This window comes from Oreochromis niloticus, linkage group LG9 (genome assembly GCF_001858045.2).
Source record: "Oreochromis niloticus isolate F11D_XX linkage group LG9, O_niloticus_UMD_NMBU, whole genome shotgun sequence".
NCBI classification, from domain to species: domain Eukaryota; kingdom Metazoa; phylum Chordata; class Actinopteri; order Cichliformes; family Cichlidae; genus Oreochromis; species Oreochromis niloticus.
Window position 1 is genome coordinate 15,960,779 of NC_031974.2, and position 20,926 is coordinate 15,981,704.

Sequence of the window (20,926 nt, forward strand, 5' to 3'; positions counted from 1 at the left end):
AAAAGTGTGAATTGTCATGATTTGTTGAATGATGGTAGTTGAGAGGACGCTGAATTGTGATGTTGAAACAAGCATTACAACAGAAATGTGTACATTACACTGCAGAGCAGTACAGCGGCATGAAAAACAAAAGAAGAACACACTCACTATGCATAGTTAGCAGGTAGCTCATAAGACTGCCATAACACCTGCTCCTTTTTTTTCAGTTGTAGCTCCCACTGCTCCCCCAAAGCTTCCTGCAGACTGTCCACAATCAACAAGCAGGGGAACATGGATACCTTTCAGAGGCCATTGTTATTCCTTCTTCAGTTCAGTGACCAAGGACTGGGCCCATGCCTCAATTGAATGTATAAAAATGGGTATGTTATGAAGAATTCAATGTACACAGAGAATTATGTCTATGTTTATGACCTTTAGCATTTAACTGTTGTACCATGTTTATCAGGTGCTTCTCTAGTGAGTATTCAGGACCCTATTGAGAGTAAATTCATAGAAGAGAATGTGGAGATTCTCCAGGACAGTGCTAAAACCTTTTGGATTGGCATGTATAAGATCCATGAAGGTGAGGTTAAATTCAGTGTGATATATACATGTATATACATTCATACATTGGATATGTGTGCGTGCGTGCTGCATTAGTTGATAAATTAACATGTGTCTCTGCTTCAGATAAGTGGATGTGGATCGATAACAGCACTTTGGACTATACCAACTGGAAATCAGGAAAGTCAGAGTCGTGTGTGTACATCAGTTCTGACACTGGTCTGTGGAGTACGACAGACTGCACAAGGTCATTTTCTTACATCTGCAAAACACCAAAAGGTAACTTAAATAACCCTTTTTTAAAAAAGAAATATTCAAATTAGCTTTGTATGTATGTACTTATTTACTGATTTATCATTTTTAGTTCTTAAACCTATAGAAAATGTCATGAACCGCAGTGCGTGCACACAAGCAGGATCCAAAAGCAGACTCAATATGTCTAATGCGAACAAGAACAGTTTTTATTGTTTTAACAAAAGGTGAGCCGGAGCAACCAAGGAAGCAAAAACGACGAGCTGAAGAAAACCGGGAAGACAAACGACACAGGGAACCTGTAATCGGGACCGTGTGAAGCTGCAACAGAAAGGGGAGAAAATTACTAGTGAGCTGGGAGAGACCCAACAAGACAGGGCTTTAGTAATTGGCTTAGGGGGTGTACATGGGAAGCGAATCCAAGGAGGCAGGGATGAGGACAGATGGTGCACTTAGTGATCCAAGCAGGCAGGAGGACAGGCAGGTGGCAGACACAAAACGCCGGATCCTAACCTAGGCACACGAAGGCAGAATTAACGTAGTTCACCTAACACATATATACAAACAGTGGCGGTCCTAGCCTGTTTGGCGCCCTGGGCGAACACTCCCTCTGGCGCCCCCCCCCCCCCCCCCCCCCCCCCCACACACACACACACACACACAAAACATGTTAAGGATTGTACATTAACATAAAACTGTTGTCCATACACACATATGAAGAGTATGCATACTATGCAAACGGCTACCAAACAGCCATCATAATTCGTCATACAATGAGAACAGGACAAATCAACAATTGACACTGACTAATTAATATTAAAATCTGTAACATAATGTATTGTTTGGAGTTTAGTCTGTTACTGTTACTATTTTTACCATTTCTTCTTGGGGCAACTGTAACCCACATTATTTCCTTAGGGATTAATAAAGTATTCTGATTCTGATTGTTTCAGGATGACCTGCCATTATCCAATCACACATCTGTTTACCTGTATCATTTGCTCGTTTCTTCTCCTCTTCTTTTCTCTTTTTTCTAAACTGAGCACCTGATGGCTTTGAACTTTTCTTGTCCATCTTCCATTGGTTTTAATTTTGCACTCCAGTATGAACACCCATCCCTCAACCAGAGGATCACCACAACATAACCTAATAGACCTACACCTTAGCTCACAGATTAACTTTGTCTAGGGTGTATTTCTGGGATTTCACACAACCCAGGATTCAAATCATGAATACATAATGGGCTTGGATTTACAACATTATGAATGAAATGTGCTCTCTTTGGAAGCAGCAGGTCTCCCTCCCCTTTCGACGGGTTATGTGTGAGACTTTAAATCATCAAACTATAAATTATAAATTTTAAATTGGTATTGATCCCTTTACCCCTGGTCCTAAAGTGTATATTTATTTTCTTACTCTACTATATTTATTGTTCGTTTATTTGCACTGCTGTAACTGGAGCCTCGTCGTCTCGTCTCTCTATATACTGGACTGTATGTAGCGGAGATGACAATAAAGTTTACTTTGACTTCAGCAGCGCGCAGGCGCACCGAGGGCTCTTTTTCGTGTATAGAATTTCGAAAAAACATCGGTGCAAATTATAAGTCTGTATCATAATGTCCGGTGTTTTCGTGTTTGTTGTTTTGTTTTTATTTTGTTCCCACACACTCCTCAGACACAGGGCCACGGACCATGACAGAAAAACCTCCATTTGTTGTTTAAATTTTTCAAATCTGAGTAAATTCACTGCTCCAACTTTACATTTTTGCCTCCTTAGCCCACGTCGTCCAGGAAACTACACATCGGTCCGCTGGCATCACTGTGGCTATAGTATTAATTGTAATCGCCTTAGTTGGACTTGGTGCCTTCCTCCTGTTCCATAAAAGGATACCTAGGATACCTGCCCCCACCCTGGGAGAATTCACCTTTGACAACAAGTTATACTTCAACAATCCAAACCGAGCAGCGTTGGACACCAAAGGGCTGGTTGAGAACATCGAGCAGAATGAGCAAGCATAGAAAAGCAGGAGAGGATTGGCAATCAACCCCATGAAAATTTGATTTCTGTTTTTATTTTATGCTTATATTGTGGATCACTTCTCTGGAAACTGGAACTGCCTGGTGGTTTTTTGAGGAATTTTTACGATGTTTGTATCAAAGATAGTTATTACAAATTATTGGGTTTTCTTTTTCATGATAATGTGATATGTGAAATGTGTACAGATTGTTTTGTGTTTTGTTTTACTTTTATAATCAACATAAAGAATAATGAGAATGACAAAAAGTGAATGTGATTTTTAGTGCAATTTGACAAATCTAAGTTGGAATGCTCTCTGGTCTGTTTTATGGCATTTAAATTAAAGGCTGATTAAAAAAATATGAAAACATGAAAAATCGTTTCCATTTTTTTGCATTTAAATGAATGAATAGAAACATGAAAATTGTATTCAGCCATGATATACATGAAGACTGGGCTGGTTTCCACTAAGTTAAGGTAAACATCAACATGGGAATCCAATACCATTGCAGGTTAATATGTATAGTTTCCACTGTGATGTTTATGTAACCATGTGTAGAAAGGAAAGAGAGGTCCTTCTCCATCAGGTGGACAGCAGCTAATCACCCGATGGCAGGGAGGTGGTAAGTAAAGGAGGACAAAAAAACATTTTATTTATAAAACCATTTGAACAAAAAGCCTTTCGTCAGTTGTGCCTCAATGTGAATCACCTGTTGCTGGGTCCAACTCCATGGCCATTCCTGGCAAAGACTCAATCCGGCCCGCTGGATTCATGGGAAACTGTGAAGGAGGGCATAAATTTTGGAGCTTGAATAGCAATTTTACAACTTTTACAGCTTTTTACACTGATGGAGATCTCTCCCATTGCCATTCATACTATACTAAAGTAAGTAAGTAATAGATAAATTAGTAAATAACAGAAAAGTCAAAGACATTTTCTGTGAATTGACAAAAAACTTTGTTTTATGATTACAACACAGTCAGTGAGTTAAACACATGCTTTTTTCACCTTACAGTTTTAATTTAAGTCATGCTGACAGCTTTCTTTCTTTAACTATAACATATAGAAAATCTGAGACAGATTAATTGCACTAACTGCACTTCTTTTTCTAATACTAAGATTGGGATTAAATGTATATTTAAACTTCTTTACCCTGACAAAAACAGGGTTTTTACTTTTTACTTCTATTAGTCCTATATGTGATTGTTGTTACCTTGGAAAAGCCTCTCTTACTCATTTATTTTGTCCCAAATTGTACCATTACTGGCCGGATATCTTTAAATGTGTCTCTGATATGTGCAATTGCACATTAGTTGGACCCAATAACTGGATTGTTTGGATCTGCCTCTTCCCTTCTACGCCTCAGCCCTGCTGTAGAAACTACTGTTTTGTTCTGAATGGTAGTTATTATTGTGACCCTCTGGAAGTCTGACACTGCCTCAATTCAAAATGTGGTTAGCAGCTCTGACTGCTTTATTACACACGGAGAGGATTAGGTATACATTACAGGACAAATTTAGTAAGTTCCTTGATGCGTGGCAACCTTTTTTTGATCATTTATCAAAGCATAAAATTCTCTCTGATCAGTCGCAAATAACATAATCTGCCACCCAAGCGTTCTATTTGTGTTTATTGTTAGTGTTGAAGTAATATTTTTGTTGTTGCAGTGTAAGCTTTTGCTCAATTTGTGTGTTCTTGCCCTTGCTGTTGCTTTGTCTGCATGTTTTGTTTTTTTTCCATTATATATTAGAAAATCTTAATAAAAACATTTATTAAAAAGAAACTGGGATTGTTACAAAGTGGGCTGTTTGTGGCCTTCGAATGTGAAATGAATTTGACATCCCTGTTTTATATCAACCATTAAAAGCTGCCAGATCAGTTCACGAGTCCCTCCTGAACAAACACTCTTGCTCTTCTTTAATTTATCATGCACAACTGGAATTCCATTAGCGCTTCATTGAAGATGTTGTTCTACCTTAGAAAGGTCAGGAAAACAACCTTCTGCTTGCCTACAAATCTAAAGAAACTTTTGAAAATGGCTTTTGTTTGTCCATCTTATACACAAGACACAGCGTGCATAAGTGTGAGCGCTTTGCTGTCACAGCCGAGAACGATGCTTCTTTTTTCATAGACTGTGTTGCACCTGTTTTTTTCTGGCAGTATCGATGCTCACAGTGACAGGATTAAGAGCATGAATTTAAGCTGTTATGGATTTTTGCTTGTAAGAATGTGATATGTATTGGTATAAAAAGAAAATATATGATGTAGAGAGACAAAAAAATACAGAAAGAGAGAGAAACACAGCAAAGCAGTCTATTTATGCATAAACCTTTTTTCCTAAGGGAGCTTGTTTTTAAATTTTTATTTATTTTATTTTTTTTGCCTGATCTTTAGCCATCAGAATTGTTGTCTGAAAGCCAAGAAAGATGCCAAGTGGATTTACTTTACCAATTGGATCATCATGGCCTTGACATATTGGTCCATTTGATTGACCTTTATTATAATTATGTATTTATTTGATTTGATTTTCGGTTGTTACAGACGGGACAGACATGACTGGGAGATAGAACAGGGAGAAAGAATGACAGAAAGAGAGGGAGAGAAAGAAAAATAGAGGGGAGAACAGATGGTGAGAAAGGGGGGAAGAAAAAAAAAGAAAACCAAACAAAACACCTGGATCACCTGTATGGAGATAAGAAGAAACAGAAGAGAAAACAAACAAAAAAGAGCAACATAATAAATACAACACCATCACAATAAACTAGATAACAGTAGATAACAGTAGATACTAAATATTTCATGTTATTGTGCAGTACGCAAGATCGACAGCACACAATGTGCTTTGAGGTAGCAGCCAAGTAAGGTGTAGGTTGTGTCTGTGAACACCCGTGTGTACACCTGTGTGGATCAGCACGCTTGTATTCAAAAGGTTTCTCCATGTAACGGTCTGTTAGGGAGTGTGGGGAGCCATAGCCCCGTCCCCCAGGGCATGAAGCAGGTATGGAGAAGATCCAGGCCCCAGACATCCAGAGGCCCCAGAATACGAGGACCCAAGGAGGACCATCGGGGGGTAACCGTGCCACCCTCCTGGGAAGAGCTGAGGAGAGCCCCAAACGAGAGGTCACCCAGCAGCCACGGGGAAGAGGCCAGAGGGGGTTGCAGTGACGTGCCCGCGGGCTCTGCCGGCAGCCAGCTGTGCCAGAGAGGACCAGACCTCAGGCCTGAGGGCACCCCACCCCCCGGAAGGGGCCCAGCCGGGCCACAGGCACCAGGCCCCGCCAATCGGCCACCAGGAGTGAGTCGGTACACACATGAGCGCCGAGCCCCAGCCCCAGACACCAAGAACCACCAACACACCAACGTCTGAGGGCATCAGCCACTGGCAGAGAGTGTGGTGAGGAGAGATAGAGCCTGAGATGTTCCCAGAGAGGTGGAGTCAAAGACCCAAGCTGACATATAGACACAGACGAACAGGCGCACGCAGACACAAACGTGCATTCCCACCCGCATATACACAAACAAATACTCGGCACTTACCCGACGTGGAGACACAAATAGACACTGTACACACGTTCACACTCCCCAAACATACTCTATATCCCAGGTCCGGGTACCCCTGCCCCCAGAGGGGCAAACCGTACCCGGACCCAGGAGATGTAACCCTTCTCTCTGGGGTGGAGGAAACCAGACCGCCTCCTTATCTGCAGTAGCAGGGAGGCCCCGCATCCCAGACCCCAATCCGACGGCCAGCACCTCCTCCCAGCCCCCCAGCCCCGACGGTTAGCAGAACGGGGGTGAGTGAAGACCCCAAACCTCCCTCCGCCCGCTCATATGTAGTGTTGCTGCATGCTGTTCTAAAGTGCATTTAAAACACAGGAGGGCATGGTGCTTCTTGCCAGAGAGCAGCACAGCTCCTCCCAAAAACCCTCAGTGTCTATATGCATTTAAATTGAGGGTAGGGCACCAGCGCCATCCTCTGGATGCTGTATAACATGCCCACCCCCAAGGCCCTATATGTATGTGTTATGAGAGTATGAGTAATGTGGATGTCTAGGTTGCGGAATAAAATTGAGGCTCAGGCGGCCAGAAGGGGACAGAGGGGGAGTGCCTCCCCTGCACCCTGGTGACACACCCGCACCCCAAGCCCTGCGTGTGTGTGGGTGTGGTGGAGCGGGAAGAGGGAGGCAGCTGAGGATGGGGAGGGTTGAAAGTGAGGGGCAAGCAGCCCCTCCCTGGGGCCAGCTCCCCTGCTGACCCCAGTAGGCACCCCCACACTCTGGAACCCACCAGGGCAAGGGGGCCCAGGCCCATCCAAACCAGGGCCCACAGCAGCAGCACCACCCCACCCCACAGAGTCCAGGGCAGCCCACCCGAACCCCACCGCAGAGAAAACTGCACCCACCCCATCATCCAATCTTTTCCCAGACTACACAAGACAATAGACACCCAGGTTGAGTCATTCTCCACCTCTCCAATATCTCTCCCTCACCTGCAGAGTGAGTTCCTGTAGAGAGGACACCTCCTGCAAAGATGTAACAGCCTCCCCACCAGTTAGAGAGCCCTCCAGTTGGGCCGATGCACTAGAGGTTCCCCGCACCGGGGCTGAGCCCTCCCTAAGGGAGCTTTTTAAGTATTACTCCATCAGGTTTCAGCCATTCAGTCACCCCTGCTAGAGGCCAGCCCCCCACCATCACCTTATTGTTGAAAATGAGGCAGCACTCTCCATGGTAACTACAGTCCTCCAGGGCTGTCACAGCTAATCCTCAGGAGCTTACTCACTTCTCATAAGAGGGTTTTACCGGCAGCACCAATGCCCAAAAAATCTCCCCAAACAAGCTCTAGATCTTTGGTGTGCCCTACCAGGAAAACCTTCACCCTAGGAGGAAAACAGACTTCATCCCAGCAGCTGATTGGAGCAGAGTGGAGAACGGCATAGGCCTGGTTCATCGGGTAAGCTTTTTCATCTATTCTCTCTCAGGTGTTATTGTAGCTTACAGGAATTTTTAAACAATAAACTATGTCCTCTTGTTGCCGGGTCGAATCGATCTGCAGGATTTCCAGTGTAGGAGGATGCAGGGAAGCTTGGCATGTTTTGCAGTGCATGGTTGATCCTTGATGACTCAGAGATCATGCATAATATGAAAACCTTAGATATGAGCGTCGCTGGTGCTTAAACATGGAGTGCTTATGACATCAGCTTCTGCCTTTCTCTTTTCTGCCCTTCTCCCTGCCCCTGTGCTCTTTTTCACTTGCCTGCACTAATCCTTTTGTTATAGACTGAGGGCCCCAGGCTTTTACTGACCATTCGGCACTGTAAGGACTGGTTCACCTCCGAACCGTCAGATCAGTTGTGCCTATTATTAGTGCCTCTCTTGTCTAGAAAACATCACTGCCTTTCTTAGTACCCTTCTGCCGTCATTCACCTTGATATAGTTCTCTCTCTCAGTTTTCTTGCCTATGTTTTCCGTCTATCACTTCCTTGTCATCTCAAACCCCTAGCCATTCCTGGGAGTGTGAGGGAGTTTGACAACCTTGGTAGGAACATGCACTTCATGAGCAGTACTCTGTGCTGCTGTTACTGCTGTATCTTTGTCCTCTTGGGAGAATGCTGGAAGTGAAAGGGCAGGAGCAGAGGTACCTGCAGGAGGCTCTCAGGACCTTGAATCTGCCCCCGGGGCCGGACAATTATGAAGTATGTGTAACCAGTATGTAACAAAATATATAAACAATGGGCAAATCAGGAACGGCAGGAGCCTAGAGGATGGGTAACCACAATGAAAACATAACCACAAATGATGAAGCAATGGTTCAATTGTATTTGAATTTGTGCACTGTATTGCATTTAACAACAATAATAACCAAAATTGTGTATGCGCGCGCACAGATACCCAAAAGAAAAGAAAAGAAAAGAATGTTAGACTCAGGTCTTTTAAAGTGTCAACAGAATCCAGTTCAGGTCTGTTTGGTGATCTGGCAGTTTATTGGTGTGAGTTCAGTCCACGATCGATGTATGGTTTGCACAGTTTTGTCCTACCACAATTCAGGTAACCAGACTTCAAGATTCAGTTCCATATGGGCTGTGGCTCGCCATCCATTGCAATGGAAGATCATTCCTCTTCTACAGATTTCCAAAAAGTCTGTAATCCAAGGTTCTCCATGGAGTCTCAGCTCCTTTCTCCAAATCAAAAAGCCTGACCAGTGCAAAGCACTTTGTATTCATAAAACTAGCTTCGGATATCCAAACCTGGTGGCTAATCAAGCAAACACCAACAGCTTCGCTGTTTCAACAGCTACCACGTTTTTCTTACAGGTACAGCTGTAGCGCATGTGGTCTAAGCAACCTTACCAGCACAGCCAAATGTGAACATACAAGGCGGGACAACAATTCCATTGGTTGAACTGACATTTGCATCCAGGTCAAAAAATAAACTTTGTGAAAAAAAAATAAATAAATAACAAAAATAATACAATTCCATACAAAATAATTTGGGTTTTTGCAATAAATAAATTGCAATAAACTCTAGTTGCATCTGTTTGCTACTTTCAAGCTGTATGCCAAGAGTGAACAAGATGAACAAGACATCTATTTACTGATCACTGATATATATATGTGTGTGTATGTATGTATACATACACACACACATATATATATATATATATATATGTGTGTGTGTGTGTGTGGATTGTGGATATGTACTGTATATACATACACAATTAGGGCTAGACTGATAATTTTAATAAAATATGAATGACTGTAATAAAATTGCTTAGTACTTGTACTCCCACAGTTTGTATTCCCACGCTGATCACCACACTTCTCTGGGCAGCACGCTGCAGAGTGGACGGGCACCTCTCAGGATATGTGTGAGAAGGTAATGCTTACACCTGTCTTACAATTTTTTATCACTAAAATGTTACTAAATGCTAAACTGAGCAAGGGCAATAATGTTTTTAGTGGCTGATAGTGTGGTTATATCTGTGTCAAACTTGTAAATTAAGATTTAGTAATTAAGAGAGTAGCTTTTTGTCTCTCTTCAATGAATATCCAGCTCTTTCCCAGAAGAAACAGTGCTTCACTCTCTCTCTCAACCTTTTACAACCATGTGGGATTAATTGGTTTCAACCGCTTCTTTTATAAGATGTTACACACCACTTAAAAACGAAATATTGTCTGGAGTGGGTGGTAACACAAAGTGAAAAAAAAACTATTAACTGCCACAAAGTCAACGTCAGCAAGGCACGATTTATTTTACAATTATAAAAGCAAACGTTTCCAGTTAGGCCCAAAACACAGGGAAGCTCTAAGCGTCAGGGTCTCCAAGGCAAAAACAACAAACAAAACACCCCATTCTGGCTAAAAAATAAACAAAGATCACTCTATAAGAAAACAAAATACAATGTTTGAACTCCCAGTCGAGCCAAGAAACATGAGAAAATGGTTGAAACAAAAATGGCAGAGAACCCCTACCTGCTTCAATTGTGGTTTACAATTGTCTTGGTAAAAGCACACCTTTACTCACAAAAGGAAAATCAAAGTCACACCAGATTTCATGAGTTCACACAGCTCCAGCCCGCTGCCTAAACCACTGCAGTGCACAGCCCAGAGAAAAGGGAAGGATTAAAATTATAAAAGGGGCGTGGCGTTTTGTGATGACAGTCTTTATGCAGTGGCTGACAATCAACCAATCAATCAAGCCTTTTATTTGTTACATGCAAAGTTTACACCTGCAGTGAAATTTTACAGTTAATCTAAATGTCCATCACGGGTCTCTCAGTCTCCTGTTGGAGAGCCGTGAGCTTCTCCAAAATGTTATCAGTTTTGCACTCAAAGGGCATAGTCTGAGTACTCACGACCGCCGTGAGCTTCTCCAAGATGTTATCCAATTTACGCTCAGCTGCGCCTTAAGAGGCAGACCTGGAACACAGGAGGAGAAGAAGCTCTCAAGAAGCAAAGAACAGAACATTGTGTGCAGAGAAAAAGTAGTGCTGTTATCAACACCACATCCTTCAAAAGTCAGCATGACCTAGATTTCTTTGCAAATTTCTTTAAATAAAAAGTGTTAAAAACCTTTTTCTTTTCTTTGTTTGTTGTTTTTTTTTTACAGTGCTTGACACCAGACATAGCCCTCTCAATGCTGAAGGATGATGGGAACGATGTTCTCACTGAGGACTACCAGCAGATCTCAACTGTCCTGCTGTACTATATAATTAACTTGCAAGACCTGTGTGTGTCAAATGCTGCTGCCCCCACCCCTCCTTCTTCCTTTTCCTCCTCATCTGGGAACTTTCAGTTCTATCTTCTGGCCCTCACTAACTTACATCCAGCTGAAGACAGCAGCTTCCTTTCATCCAATGAAAGAAAGTATCCTGCAGCTCATCAACCAACACTATGAGCGATCCAGCCAACATAGACCTTCAAGTTCCCAAGTAAGAGAGCATTTTGTGACAGATATATCCTTTTTTCCAGGGGTGAGGTCACTGAGGCAATTAAACAGCTCCTTGGTGGCAGCACCCCTGGTGTTGTCCATCCTGAGTTCCTGAAGGCTCTGGATGTTGTAGGGCTGTCCAGGCTGACACGCCTCTGGTGGTCCCCATTTTTAAGAAGGGGGCCCAGAGGGTGTGTTCCAATTACAGGGGGATCACACTCCTCAGCCTCCCTGGGAAAGTCTATGCCAGGGTGCTGGAAAGGAGAGTCCGTCCGTTAGTCGAACCTCGGATACAGGAGGAACAATGCGGTTTTCGTCCTGGTTGCGAACGCTGGACCCGCTCTTTATCTTCTCAAGGATACTTGAGGACGCATGGGAGTTTGCCCAACCAGTCTACATGTGTTTTGTGGACTTGGAGAAGACACAAACCTACAAAGTAAAACAGGAAACTCACAGACTGTTTTACAACACAAACTCGGGGACAAACAGAGCACAGAGGACAGACACAGGTAGGGCTGATAAAACACTAAAGCACTAAACACAAGAACCAAACCCTAAAAACTAATACCAAAATCAGAATTAACACAAAACACAAAGTGATACCAAAAGGAAACACAAAACGCTGGGTCAAAATGACCCAGGATCATGACAATTCGACCGTGTCTCTCGAGGTGTCCTGTGGGAGGTGCTGTGGGAGTATGGGGTGTCTGGCCCATTGCTACAGGCCATCCGTTGCAAGAGCTTGGTTCACATAGCCAGCAATAAGTCTGACTCGTTCCCGGTGGGTGATGGGCTCCGCCAGGCTGCCCTTTGTCACCAATTCTGTTCATAACTTTTATGGACAGGATTTCTAGGCGCAGCCAAGTGGCGGAGGGCTTTCAATTAGGGGAGAGGGGAGGTCTGGCTTCTATGCTTAGGCTGCTGCCCCCACGACCCGGCCCCGGATAAGCGGAAGAAGTTGGATAGATGGATAGATGGATATATCCTTTTTACGACGTGTAGGCCTGCATGTAAATAATTCCGTTTTTCCTTACCACAGTGCATTCATGCAGCTCATCTCTTGGAAGATAATGATGTTAAGGGAAATCCACTTGCTGGTACATCTGCTGTTCCCAGAGTGGCCGCAGCCATCATTAGCCATATTCTCCAAGGCCACTGTTTCAGAAAGAAAAACCTGCCACCTCCTGCCTTCTTTATAAATTATATCTTTCATTCTCTTAACTGCACAAGTAACCTGCAGATTATGGGTGAGTTCAAAAGAACATGTTTGTATATTTTCCTTCCAGACCACAGTCACACACCGTTACCTATAGAAACATCAAATGCAAAGCAACATTAGCTTTCTACCACACATGCTCTCTTTTCAGCTCCATTTTCAGCCTGAGAAAAGGACACCTTAGATTTTAAATATGGTTTTGTTCACCAGCTGGTTTACCCACTATGTGAAAAAAAACACTGCCTTTAGCTGCCAAATGTAACACTGTGAAAGCGGTGAGTGAAAATAGTTCAGTTGAAACCAAGACAAAAAGCCTAGTGATTATTCTCAGAAATTTTGGCACTCTTAGTCAAACACTTTCTACTACCAACAGTCAGTGGATCCATTGTTTATATTACAGACTCTATAGAAAATGTGGTCATAGCCATTGACGGAGTGTGTGTGTGTGGGGGGGGGGTTGCCTAGCTGGGCTGCCTGACTGACAACTGTATAAAACAAAAAACTACACACAGAATTCAAAGCACATAGCGCACACCATGGGAATTTACGACTGTGCGTAAATTCCCCCTAATTTTGGTATGATCCGAGCTCAGGCACTAGGCGACTGAGCACAGCACTTATGTATGTGAGAGAGGGGAGAGAAGCTGCTGCCTGTGAGTTTACTGTAGGAGAAGTGCAGACAGGCAGACAGAGGAGAGCTTAAGTTTGACCAGGTACCAAAGCAAATCATTCCTACTGTACAAAGAATGTAAATATGACGGTGTATCACAAAAGATTGATATCAAACTGTTCACTTGACCCATATTACGTTATTCGCTCTTAGAGTGACCCGACAAATGGCGAAATGAAAAGCCGAACAACAATGCTGTTTCATATTTTCAGTTGTTACCCTCCACGGATAAATAAAGCACGAAATCGGTTTCACTTATGAACATAACAATGGGCATTAGAGGCTTCTTTCAAAGAAAAAACTCAGGTAAATATTATTTTATACATTATGCTTTGTATGTTGTTCAAGATATTTCTATGCAAAACAAGAGGAATTTCAATACACAGCCGTATATTCACAGTTGAAACCAGATATTTACATACACTTTAGGGAAAAAACATAACAACATTTTTTTTTTTACTGTTAAACATGAATTTAGAGTAAACTTGTTTGTTTTAGATAAATAAATACTGAAATATCTTTTGAATTAGTTAAATATTAGAATAAAGAGAGAGCTGAGGGAGCTGTCTATTTTTTATCACTTTTTATCACTCATCAAATTTAGTAGTATATATACACTAAATTTATAGTGACTTTAATTAATAATAAAACTCCAGACAATTCCATTCTGAGCTTAAGAAGCTTCTGATAGGTTAGTAGAATCCATTTGAGTAAATTGGTGGCACACCTGTGGATGCATATAAGGCACCCCCAAAACACAGAGTCTGTTTCTTTGACATGGGAAAAATCAAGCGATATCAACCAAAACACCAGGAAAAGAATTGTGGACCTCCATAAGTGTGGCTCAATTTTAAATACAATTTGGTGCCATTTGCAATTAAGAAATACATATAGTTTCTCTCTTTACTCTTAAATTTAACAAATATGTTTTTCATATTTATCAATAAAAAAATAAACATTTAGTCTGATTTGATGTTTTACAATTTAAAAAGTGTTTGTGTTTTTATCTGCAGAGTATGTAAATATCTGGTTTCAACTGTATATCTGATGATGTTGGTGTTTGGCTTGATTGTCAGCACAAAGAGGGAGGGAGAGGAACGGAGAGGGAGGGAGAGCCAGGTGAGACAGACGTGTTAGTCAAATGGTTGTTTGCCAAAACTCATCAGAACATGTATCTAGTACCTAGTGTAACTTTTTAGGTTTGTTATTTTTCAAATTCTATATTTATTAAGTCATGCAGGCTTGTTTGCACTACAAGGCTAAATAGTTATATAAACTTTTCTGAATCTAAATTGTGTACTTTGGTAGAATTAAAAAATAATATGGTACAAACTAGTAACTCATCATATTATCTATTGAAAAGGAATACTTGAATAATATTTAACCTGAAAATGTCATTGATAGGTTTGCAAAACTCAAGCCTCGCAGATACAGTCTTATGTTACCACAATAAAGAGGTGTTGTCAGTGTAGTGCAAGTCTATGATGATTTTCAGTGCTACTATCATCTGGTTTTGATTCTGGTTCTGTCTTGGTTAAGTCCTAAAGTAGTCCTGATTTTGAACTTGTTAAGGTTCCGATATTGAGGACGAGAGTAAAACAATGATGGTCCAGAAGAGCTTGGTCAAACAATTGATTTTAATGAACACACGCAGCGTGGGGAGATGTAAACTGCAAAACATCAGCTGTAGATCTCCGCCCAAAAATACACTTCAGATTGCTTTTATAACATCAGGGTATTATAACGCCCCCTCTTACGTTTACAAGCACATAATTTGCATCTTAAGAACATTATTTGCCTCTTTTACAGACAATGATCAATTTTAAGAGATAAATGCAGACACAGAAGTTCCCCTTTCTGGCATCCTCTTCCAAATATGGTGATGATCTCAGGCCTTTGAGGTCCCCATGGACTGGTCCTCCTTCTGTCACCTGTTGTCAAGTAAACTCTAGTGCAACATGTTGCTGAATACACTCAGGCTTTTGCTCCGCTACTACTTTTACTGTAACAATATAATCAACATATAAGCTTTTAGGATTACAGATTTAACTCAACGATTTAAAGTGGTTATAACTGCACCTGTAATAAAAATGTTAATATGTGATTATGATAACACCTGTAATACAAATTATAACATAATGCCAACAGCTTCAATAAATGTTTTGATGAAATGATAATTAATGCAACGATAAAGATGATGGTTATGAACAGTAGCCGTAAAATAATTTCTTTAATCCTACAAACTGTTGTAGTCCTGTTTTAATTCAGTTCTGGGTCTGGTTGAATTGGGGTTTAGTCTCCGTGTCTTGATACAGCCCTGATTTTGTTCTGCCTTGCTGCTTTATTAAAAAAAACTAGTTTAAGATGTATATAACATCTGTGTATAAGATGTCTGGCTCCGCCTCTGGTCATAGCCACCATGACCTTACCCATTAGTATATGAAGTTCCACTGTGAAGCCATTACAGCTTTAAAGCCATAAATCATGATACGAGGTTGGATCTGACTGAGACACTGGGAAATATTGTACACCCTTAAGGGAGTGACGAGTCAGTCACAGAGGATGCCTGTCCTAAAACGCATCCTGCTTCTTTTTGACTCTAAAGGAGACCATCACATATATCATACTATTTTAAATAAGTCATCAGGAAACTGTTCACTATGTTGATAAAGCATCATACTACCGTTCAACCAGATGAGTCGCCCCCTGCTGGCTATTAGAGAGAATGCAGGAAGCTGTGTCCATCATTCTTATACAGTTAATGATCATTACAAGATTACTGAACAATAATAGAGGCTTTAGCTGTTCTTTGTTTTTTGTAGGTCCTCTTAACAGACATGATCCAATTCAGTAAAAAGGACTAGATGTTATAGTCCCTGATAATGCATTGCTTTAGATGGAGAGACTCTTGAGGGATGGCTGTTATGAGGAAAGGCAGCCCAGAAACTTTGCCAGCAGCACACATCGTTGTGTGCCTCAACTTTCGGTCTTTTACGCAAGCTAATCTGCCATTTTCCTTCCTTGGTTAGGTTTAGTGATTAGAGATCTGATCTAGCTTATCATTTTAAAATTTGGGACACATCGTCAGTAGTGGACCTTGGATTCATCTGGTGTTTCGGCCATTATCACTAGACATCCTCATCCAAGGAGGCCCTGCCAGGGTTGATCAGGCCCTGGAGTGTGTCACTGGTTTATGTTAAATTGTTATTTCTCTTCTTCTTTCTTCTGTTTAGTTTCCTAAAGTTTATTTTCTATCTATTCACTGCAACTGAGAAATAATACTTACCTCTTTAGCATTTATGGAGCCTAACTTCTTCAAAGGGATAGCAAAGGTGATAGAGAGAAGTAAGACAAAAGGGGACAAGAGAGCAGAGAGGAGAGAGCTGGAAGGGGGGTGCCCGATCTGGCTTCGCACACCTCCCCGCCGGATCGGGCTGTACGCTCTACCTCCCCACTGCCTCCCAGGAAAGGGAAGAAGAGCAGAGGGGAGAAGAGCGGAATATTTCTTTTCTATCGCGGTTAGCTGACTGCCTTAACTGTCCAAGTGATGTCAGCCCTTTGTAACCATAGCCAGTGACTGGTCCTCTCAGCAGTGTTAGCTAGTTCTCTTATAGCCTGCCGTTGTGCCTGTTCTCTGATCCCAATCTCTCTAAGCAGTTTAGCTGTTGTACTGGCAACAAAGCCCCTGCACCCCACTTCCACCGGGCGCACCTTGATCTTCCAGCCTCTGTCCTCTGCCTCAGCTGCCAAGTTGGCATACCGCAGCTTCTTACGCTCAAACGCTCAAACGCTTCCTCAGTTGCTTCCTCCTATGGTACCGTCAGCTCAATGACATACGCACGTTTTTGGGAGTTGGACCAAAGGACGAGGTCTGGTCGCAGAGTTGTTGTTACAATCTCTGTAGGAAAAATTAGCCTCTTATCGAAGTCCACTTGCATCTGCCAATCCCTGGCAATCTTCAGCAGGTCCAGGGCTGGGGTTGAGGGGCTTGTCCTTGGCTTGTCTCCTTCCCAGACAAATGTTGATGAAAAGAGGGAACTGATTATCTTGAGACTAGATGCTCAAATACTGCATCAAAGGCACTACTATAAAACTATACTTACACATATGAAAATTGTTAAAATTATTTCATGACAGTAAAAAATGCAGGTTAATTTGAGGTTCAGTCACATCAAGAAATGACTGATGTACTGGATTTCAAAACAGTTTGTCCCCATCTTTTTCTTTTTATTTTACTAAACCATGAATAAACAAATGCTGGTTTAAAGCACTGACCCCTGATATATTGTGTTGCTTGTATCTGTTTAGGCCTGGAGGAGCTGCTTCATCAGCTGGGAGTAGGACGGGAAGGAGGGATGCACTCTCGCAACAGGAAGAGACGAGGCATCAGAGTAGGTTCAAAGAAGGTGGCTAGACATTTGCAAGACAGCTGCCACCCCGAAATTGAAGGAATAAACAGTGACTGGGCACAGGTATGGTGAGATAAATATTTGATTGGGTTATGACAAACAAAAAGTACTGAAAATCATAAAACACTGAATGAAAAACTTCACTCAGGCACAGTGAGACTTGATTTCAAATACTTTCTACTCCCCTCCAAATTTGCCTTGTCTTTTTATACCAATCAGGTATGTTTTTCAGCCAATCAGCTGGTGGATATTTTTGCTCTGGATCCTCTTTTGCCGATTTCCAAGGAACACTTCAGACAAACTTGCCCAGCCATCATTCAGCAGTTGCTAGGCAATGCCTGTGAGCCTGAAGAGCAACAAACAAGAGGATCTCTGCCCACAGCTCTTGAGAGTAAGACGGTTTACCTGATTGTTTCTCTTCACAAACCAACCTCATAATAAATACAATATGCTATAGTTTCAGCTAATTAAAACACACTAATAGTAGCAAGTGGTACCAGCAATGAACATGACATTGACTAAGTTAGAAATAGCATAAATAGCAGTGTACGGATGAGCCGAGGTTAAGGCGGGTTGAAAAGTGGCTTGCAGAGGCCTCTGAGGCCAGACATAATCAAATTTCAAATTTGATTAAGACACTTGTTGTTTTCTACATTTTTGATTTGGTGTTTTATGCAAAGCTGTCTCCTTCCTGCAGAGTATGGCTACAGCACAGCTGCTATCTTTTTCACCACGGTGGGCTCAATGTTTGGTATCTGTCTGATTTTCTTCAACTCCTGCCAAGAAACCTACTCACTAATCCTCCAGCTGTTTCTCAGTCTGGCAGTGGGAACCGTCTCAGGAGACGCTCTCTTGCACCTCATACTACAGGTACAAGGTCACTGCACCGTCCACTATAACCCACAATACACGTAGCTTGATGACAGGGGATTTCTAAAAATCACCCTGGTCTTTCTTCAGCCAAGATGCCTGAGTTAGAAAACACAAACACTGCAGTTGTCTTTTCACTCGCGAGGGCAGTCATGGACGCACGACCTGCGCCTCATGACTGTCTGCGTCCTTTATTTATACAAGATTGTCTGTGTGTGTGTGTGTGTGTGTGTGTGTGTGTGTGTGTGTGTGTGTGTGTGTGTATCTGTGTGTGTGTGTGTGTGATACAAAGATAACAACGTCACTCAGAGCAGCGGGTTTTTCCCTTTTCTACATCTGTATGTTCTCGTAAAAGAGCTGAGGTTTCTCTTCTCTACATCTAAATGTTCTCTGAAAACAGGAAGCAGTTAGTAGCTGAATAAGTTCATCACACAAGTTATTAGGTGAAAAGTCACGTGGACATTTGCTTAGTGATAAGTAAAAGAATACATTTCGTGTAGCTGATCACATTATATACAATTTTCTTTTGACACTTGAGTATGGAGTAAATTGTTTCCTCTCTGTCTACTTTGCAGATCCTTGGCCTCCATTACAGCACACACATGCAATGTGTGCAATGACAAAAAATATGAACGTGAGAAAGTTGCTCAAAAAGCAGTGTATCACAGTCTACATTTAAGGGTCCTATAAAAGGAGAAACATATTTTGTAACAAACCCACAGTAGACCCGGGTGCAGGTGCATTGCCTACCCTGCAGCGGCACCACCGACCACGCCCCGCCACACATTTCTATGACTGTGCATGTTGAGCAACTGACACTACGGTATAATCATGTCTGCACTGAGTAGGAAATGCTCTGTATCTCATTGTACATGTGTATAGTGACAATAAAAGACATTTGGCTTGAAGTACTACAAAATGGTAAAATTGCTGCTCACTTGGTTCTCTTTGTTTATGTTTAGACAGATACAGAAGGACAGTACCACATCGGCATGATCGTGAATTTGGATGAATCATTTAGATAAATATTATATTATATATTATATTATATATATAATATATATTATAAAAATACTGGCATTTACTAACAACTGCATGGGAGCCTAATACAGAGATACTCTAAAACACATAGAACATTTGTGGTACCAATACTTATTTCCATTCATTTATGCCAAAATTAAACACATTAATGCTCAAGAATTTCAAGTAAATACCGCATGTGCTAAAGAAGTTTTTTTATGTGGTATGACCCATTCAAGTCTTCAAACAAGAGAAGGGGTTTGCCTCCACTTCAAGGACAGAGACTTAAATCTGTTCCAGTAAAACTTTTTCTCATATCCATTTCCACTGAGTGTCGCTGTTATGGCCCCTGGCCTCACGTGGACCCGCCGTCCTGTATGGAAATTCAAGCGTGCCAGGGCTCACAGGTGATTGGCTGGCCGGGGACCTATGCCCGCCCAGCTGCATGCAGATCGGAGTGTGACAGTCCACACACACCACTGGCTGCTGCGGATGCAGCGGACCAATGACGCGGCTGCCTGCGTTTACCTGGGAGTAAAAAAGGCTGAGGATTCTTCACTCGTGGGGGAATCTTTGATTTGAACAGACTGTGTAGGCTGTCCCTCCTGCAGCTGCCTTTGTGCCGCTGCCTTTTGAGCCTCTGTTTTTGAGTTTCTACCTTTGAGATGATTAGTGTTCCTGTTTTATTTGAATATATGAGAGTTGTTTTTCTGTTTGTTTAAATTGCCTCATTGGTTAGTTGGTTAGTTAGTTAGTTAGTTTCACTAACGGATCTCACTTGTGGTAATAAACCTTGTGTTTGTTTTTTAATCTCATTTATGTTACCTCCCCTGTCGCCTAGCAGAGCCAGGGCATAACAGTCCCTTTGTAATTGCAACAGAAAATGTTGGGTGCCAGATCATAAAAACCAAAGAGGAAATTTTCTTGAAGTTGCTTTAAGCAACTTAAAGGAGTCCAGACACTTTTCTTTCCAAGCTCCTTAGACTATGATGACCTGGATAACTGAGAACTTTCACAGACAGAACAACGGACCCTCCGCCCGCACCAGGCTGTCAAAACTGTGGTGGAATGGCCTAAATCCACAAATCGGGGGAGATTTATTTATTATAGGCGATTTATTCGGGATTTCAGCAGGGTTGCTTTGCCACTTACTCAACTAACCTCACCCAAGATTCCCTTTCAGTGGAATGATGCTGTCCAATCAGCCTTCCAGAAGCTAAAAGAGTGGTTTACCTCAGCACCCATTCTGGTCCAGCCCGATCTCACGCTGCAGTTCGTGGTTGAAGTGGATGCCTCAGACTCTGGGGTTGGAGCTGTTCTTTCCCAGCAGAGATATGGTAAGCTTCATACCTGTGCTTTCTTCTCTCGCCGTCTAACCCCTGCAGAAAAGAAGTACAATGTTGGGGACCGGGAACAACTAGCAATTAAACTCGCCTTGGAGGACTGGAAGCACTGGTTGGAGGGCACAGCTCAACCTTCATTGTCTGGACGGTCCATAAAAA

The 20,926-nt window shown here is 42.2% G+C and overlaps 1 protein-coding gene and 1 pseudogene across 6 annotated transcripts in view; both read left to right on the forward strand.

The window, feature by feature from the left end:
* LOC106098848 (macrophage mannose receptor 1) overlaps positions 1-3,189 on the forward strand; it is a 35,799-nt gene extending 32,610 nt beyond the window's left edge. For all 6 annotated transcript variants that reach the window (XM_025910224.1, XM_019363079.2, XM_019363080.1 and 3 more), the window contains 4 exons: positions 207-359; positions 446-562; positions 670-822; positions 2,573-3,189. In XM_025910224.1, coding sequence (XP_025766009.1) covers positions 207-359; positions 446-562; positions 670-822; positions 2,573-2,814 — 665 coding nt within the window. In that variant the 3' untranslated portion in view covers positions 2,815-3,189. The remainder of the gene's footprint in view (positions 1-206; positions 360-445; positions 563-669; positions 823-2,572) is intronic.
* Positions 3,190-8,418: 5,229 nt separating this feature from the next.
* Positions 8,419-19,306, forward strand: LOC109203483 (zinc transporter ZIP12-like; annotated as a pseudogene).
* The last annotated feature ends 1,620 nt before the right edge of the window (positions 19,307-20,926 follow it).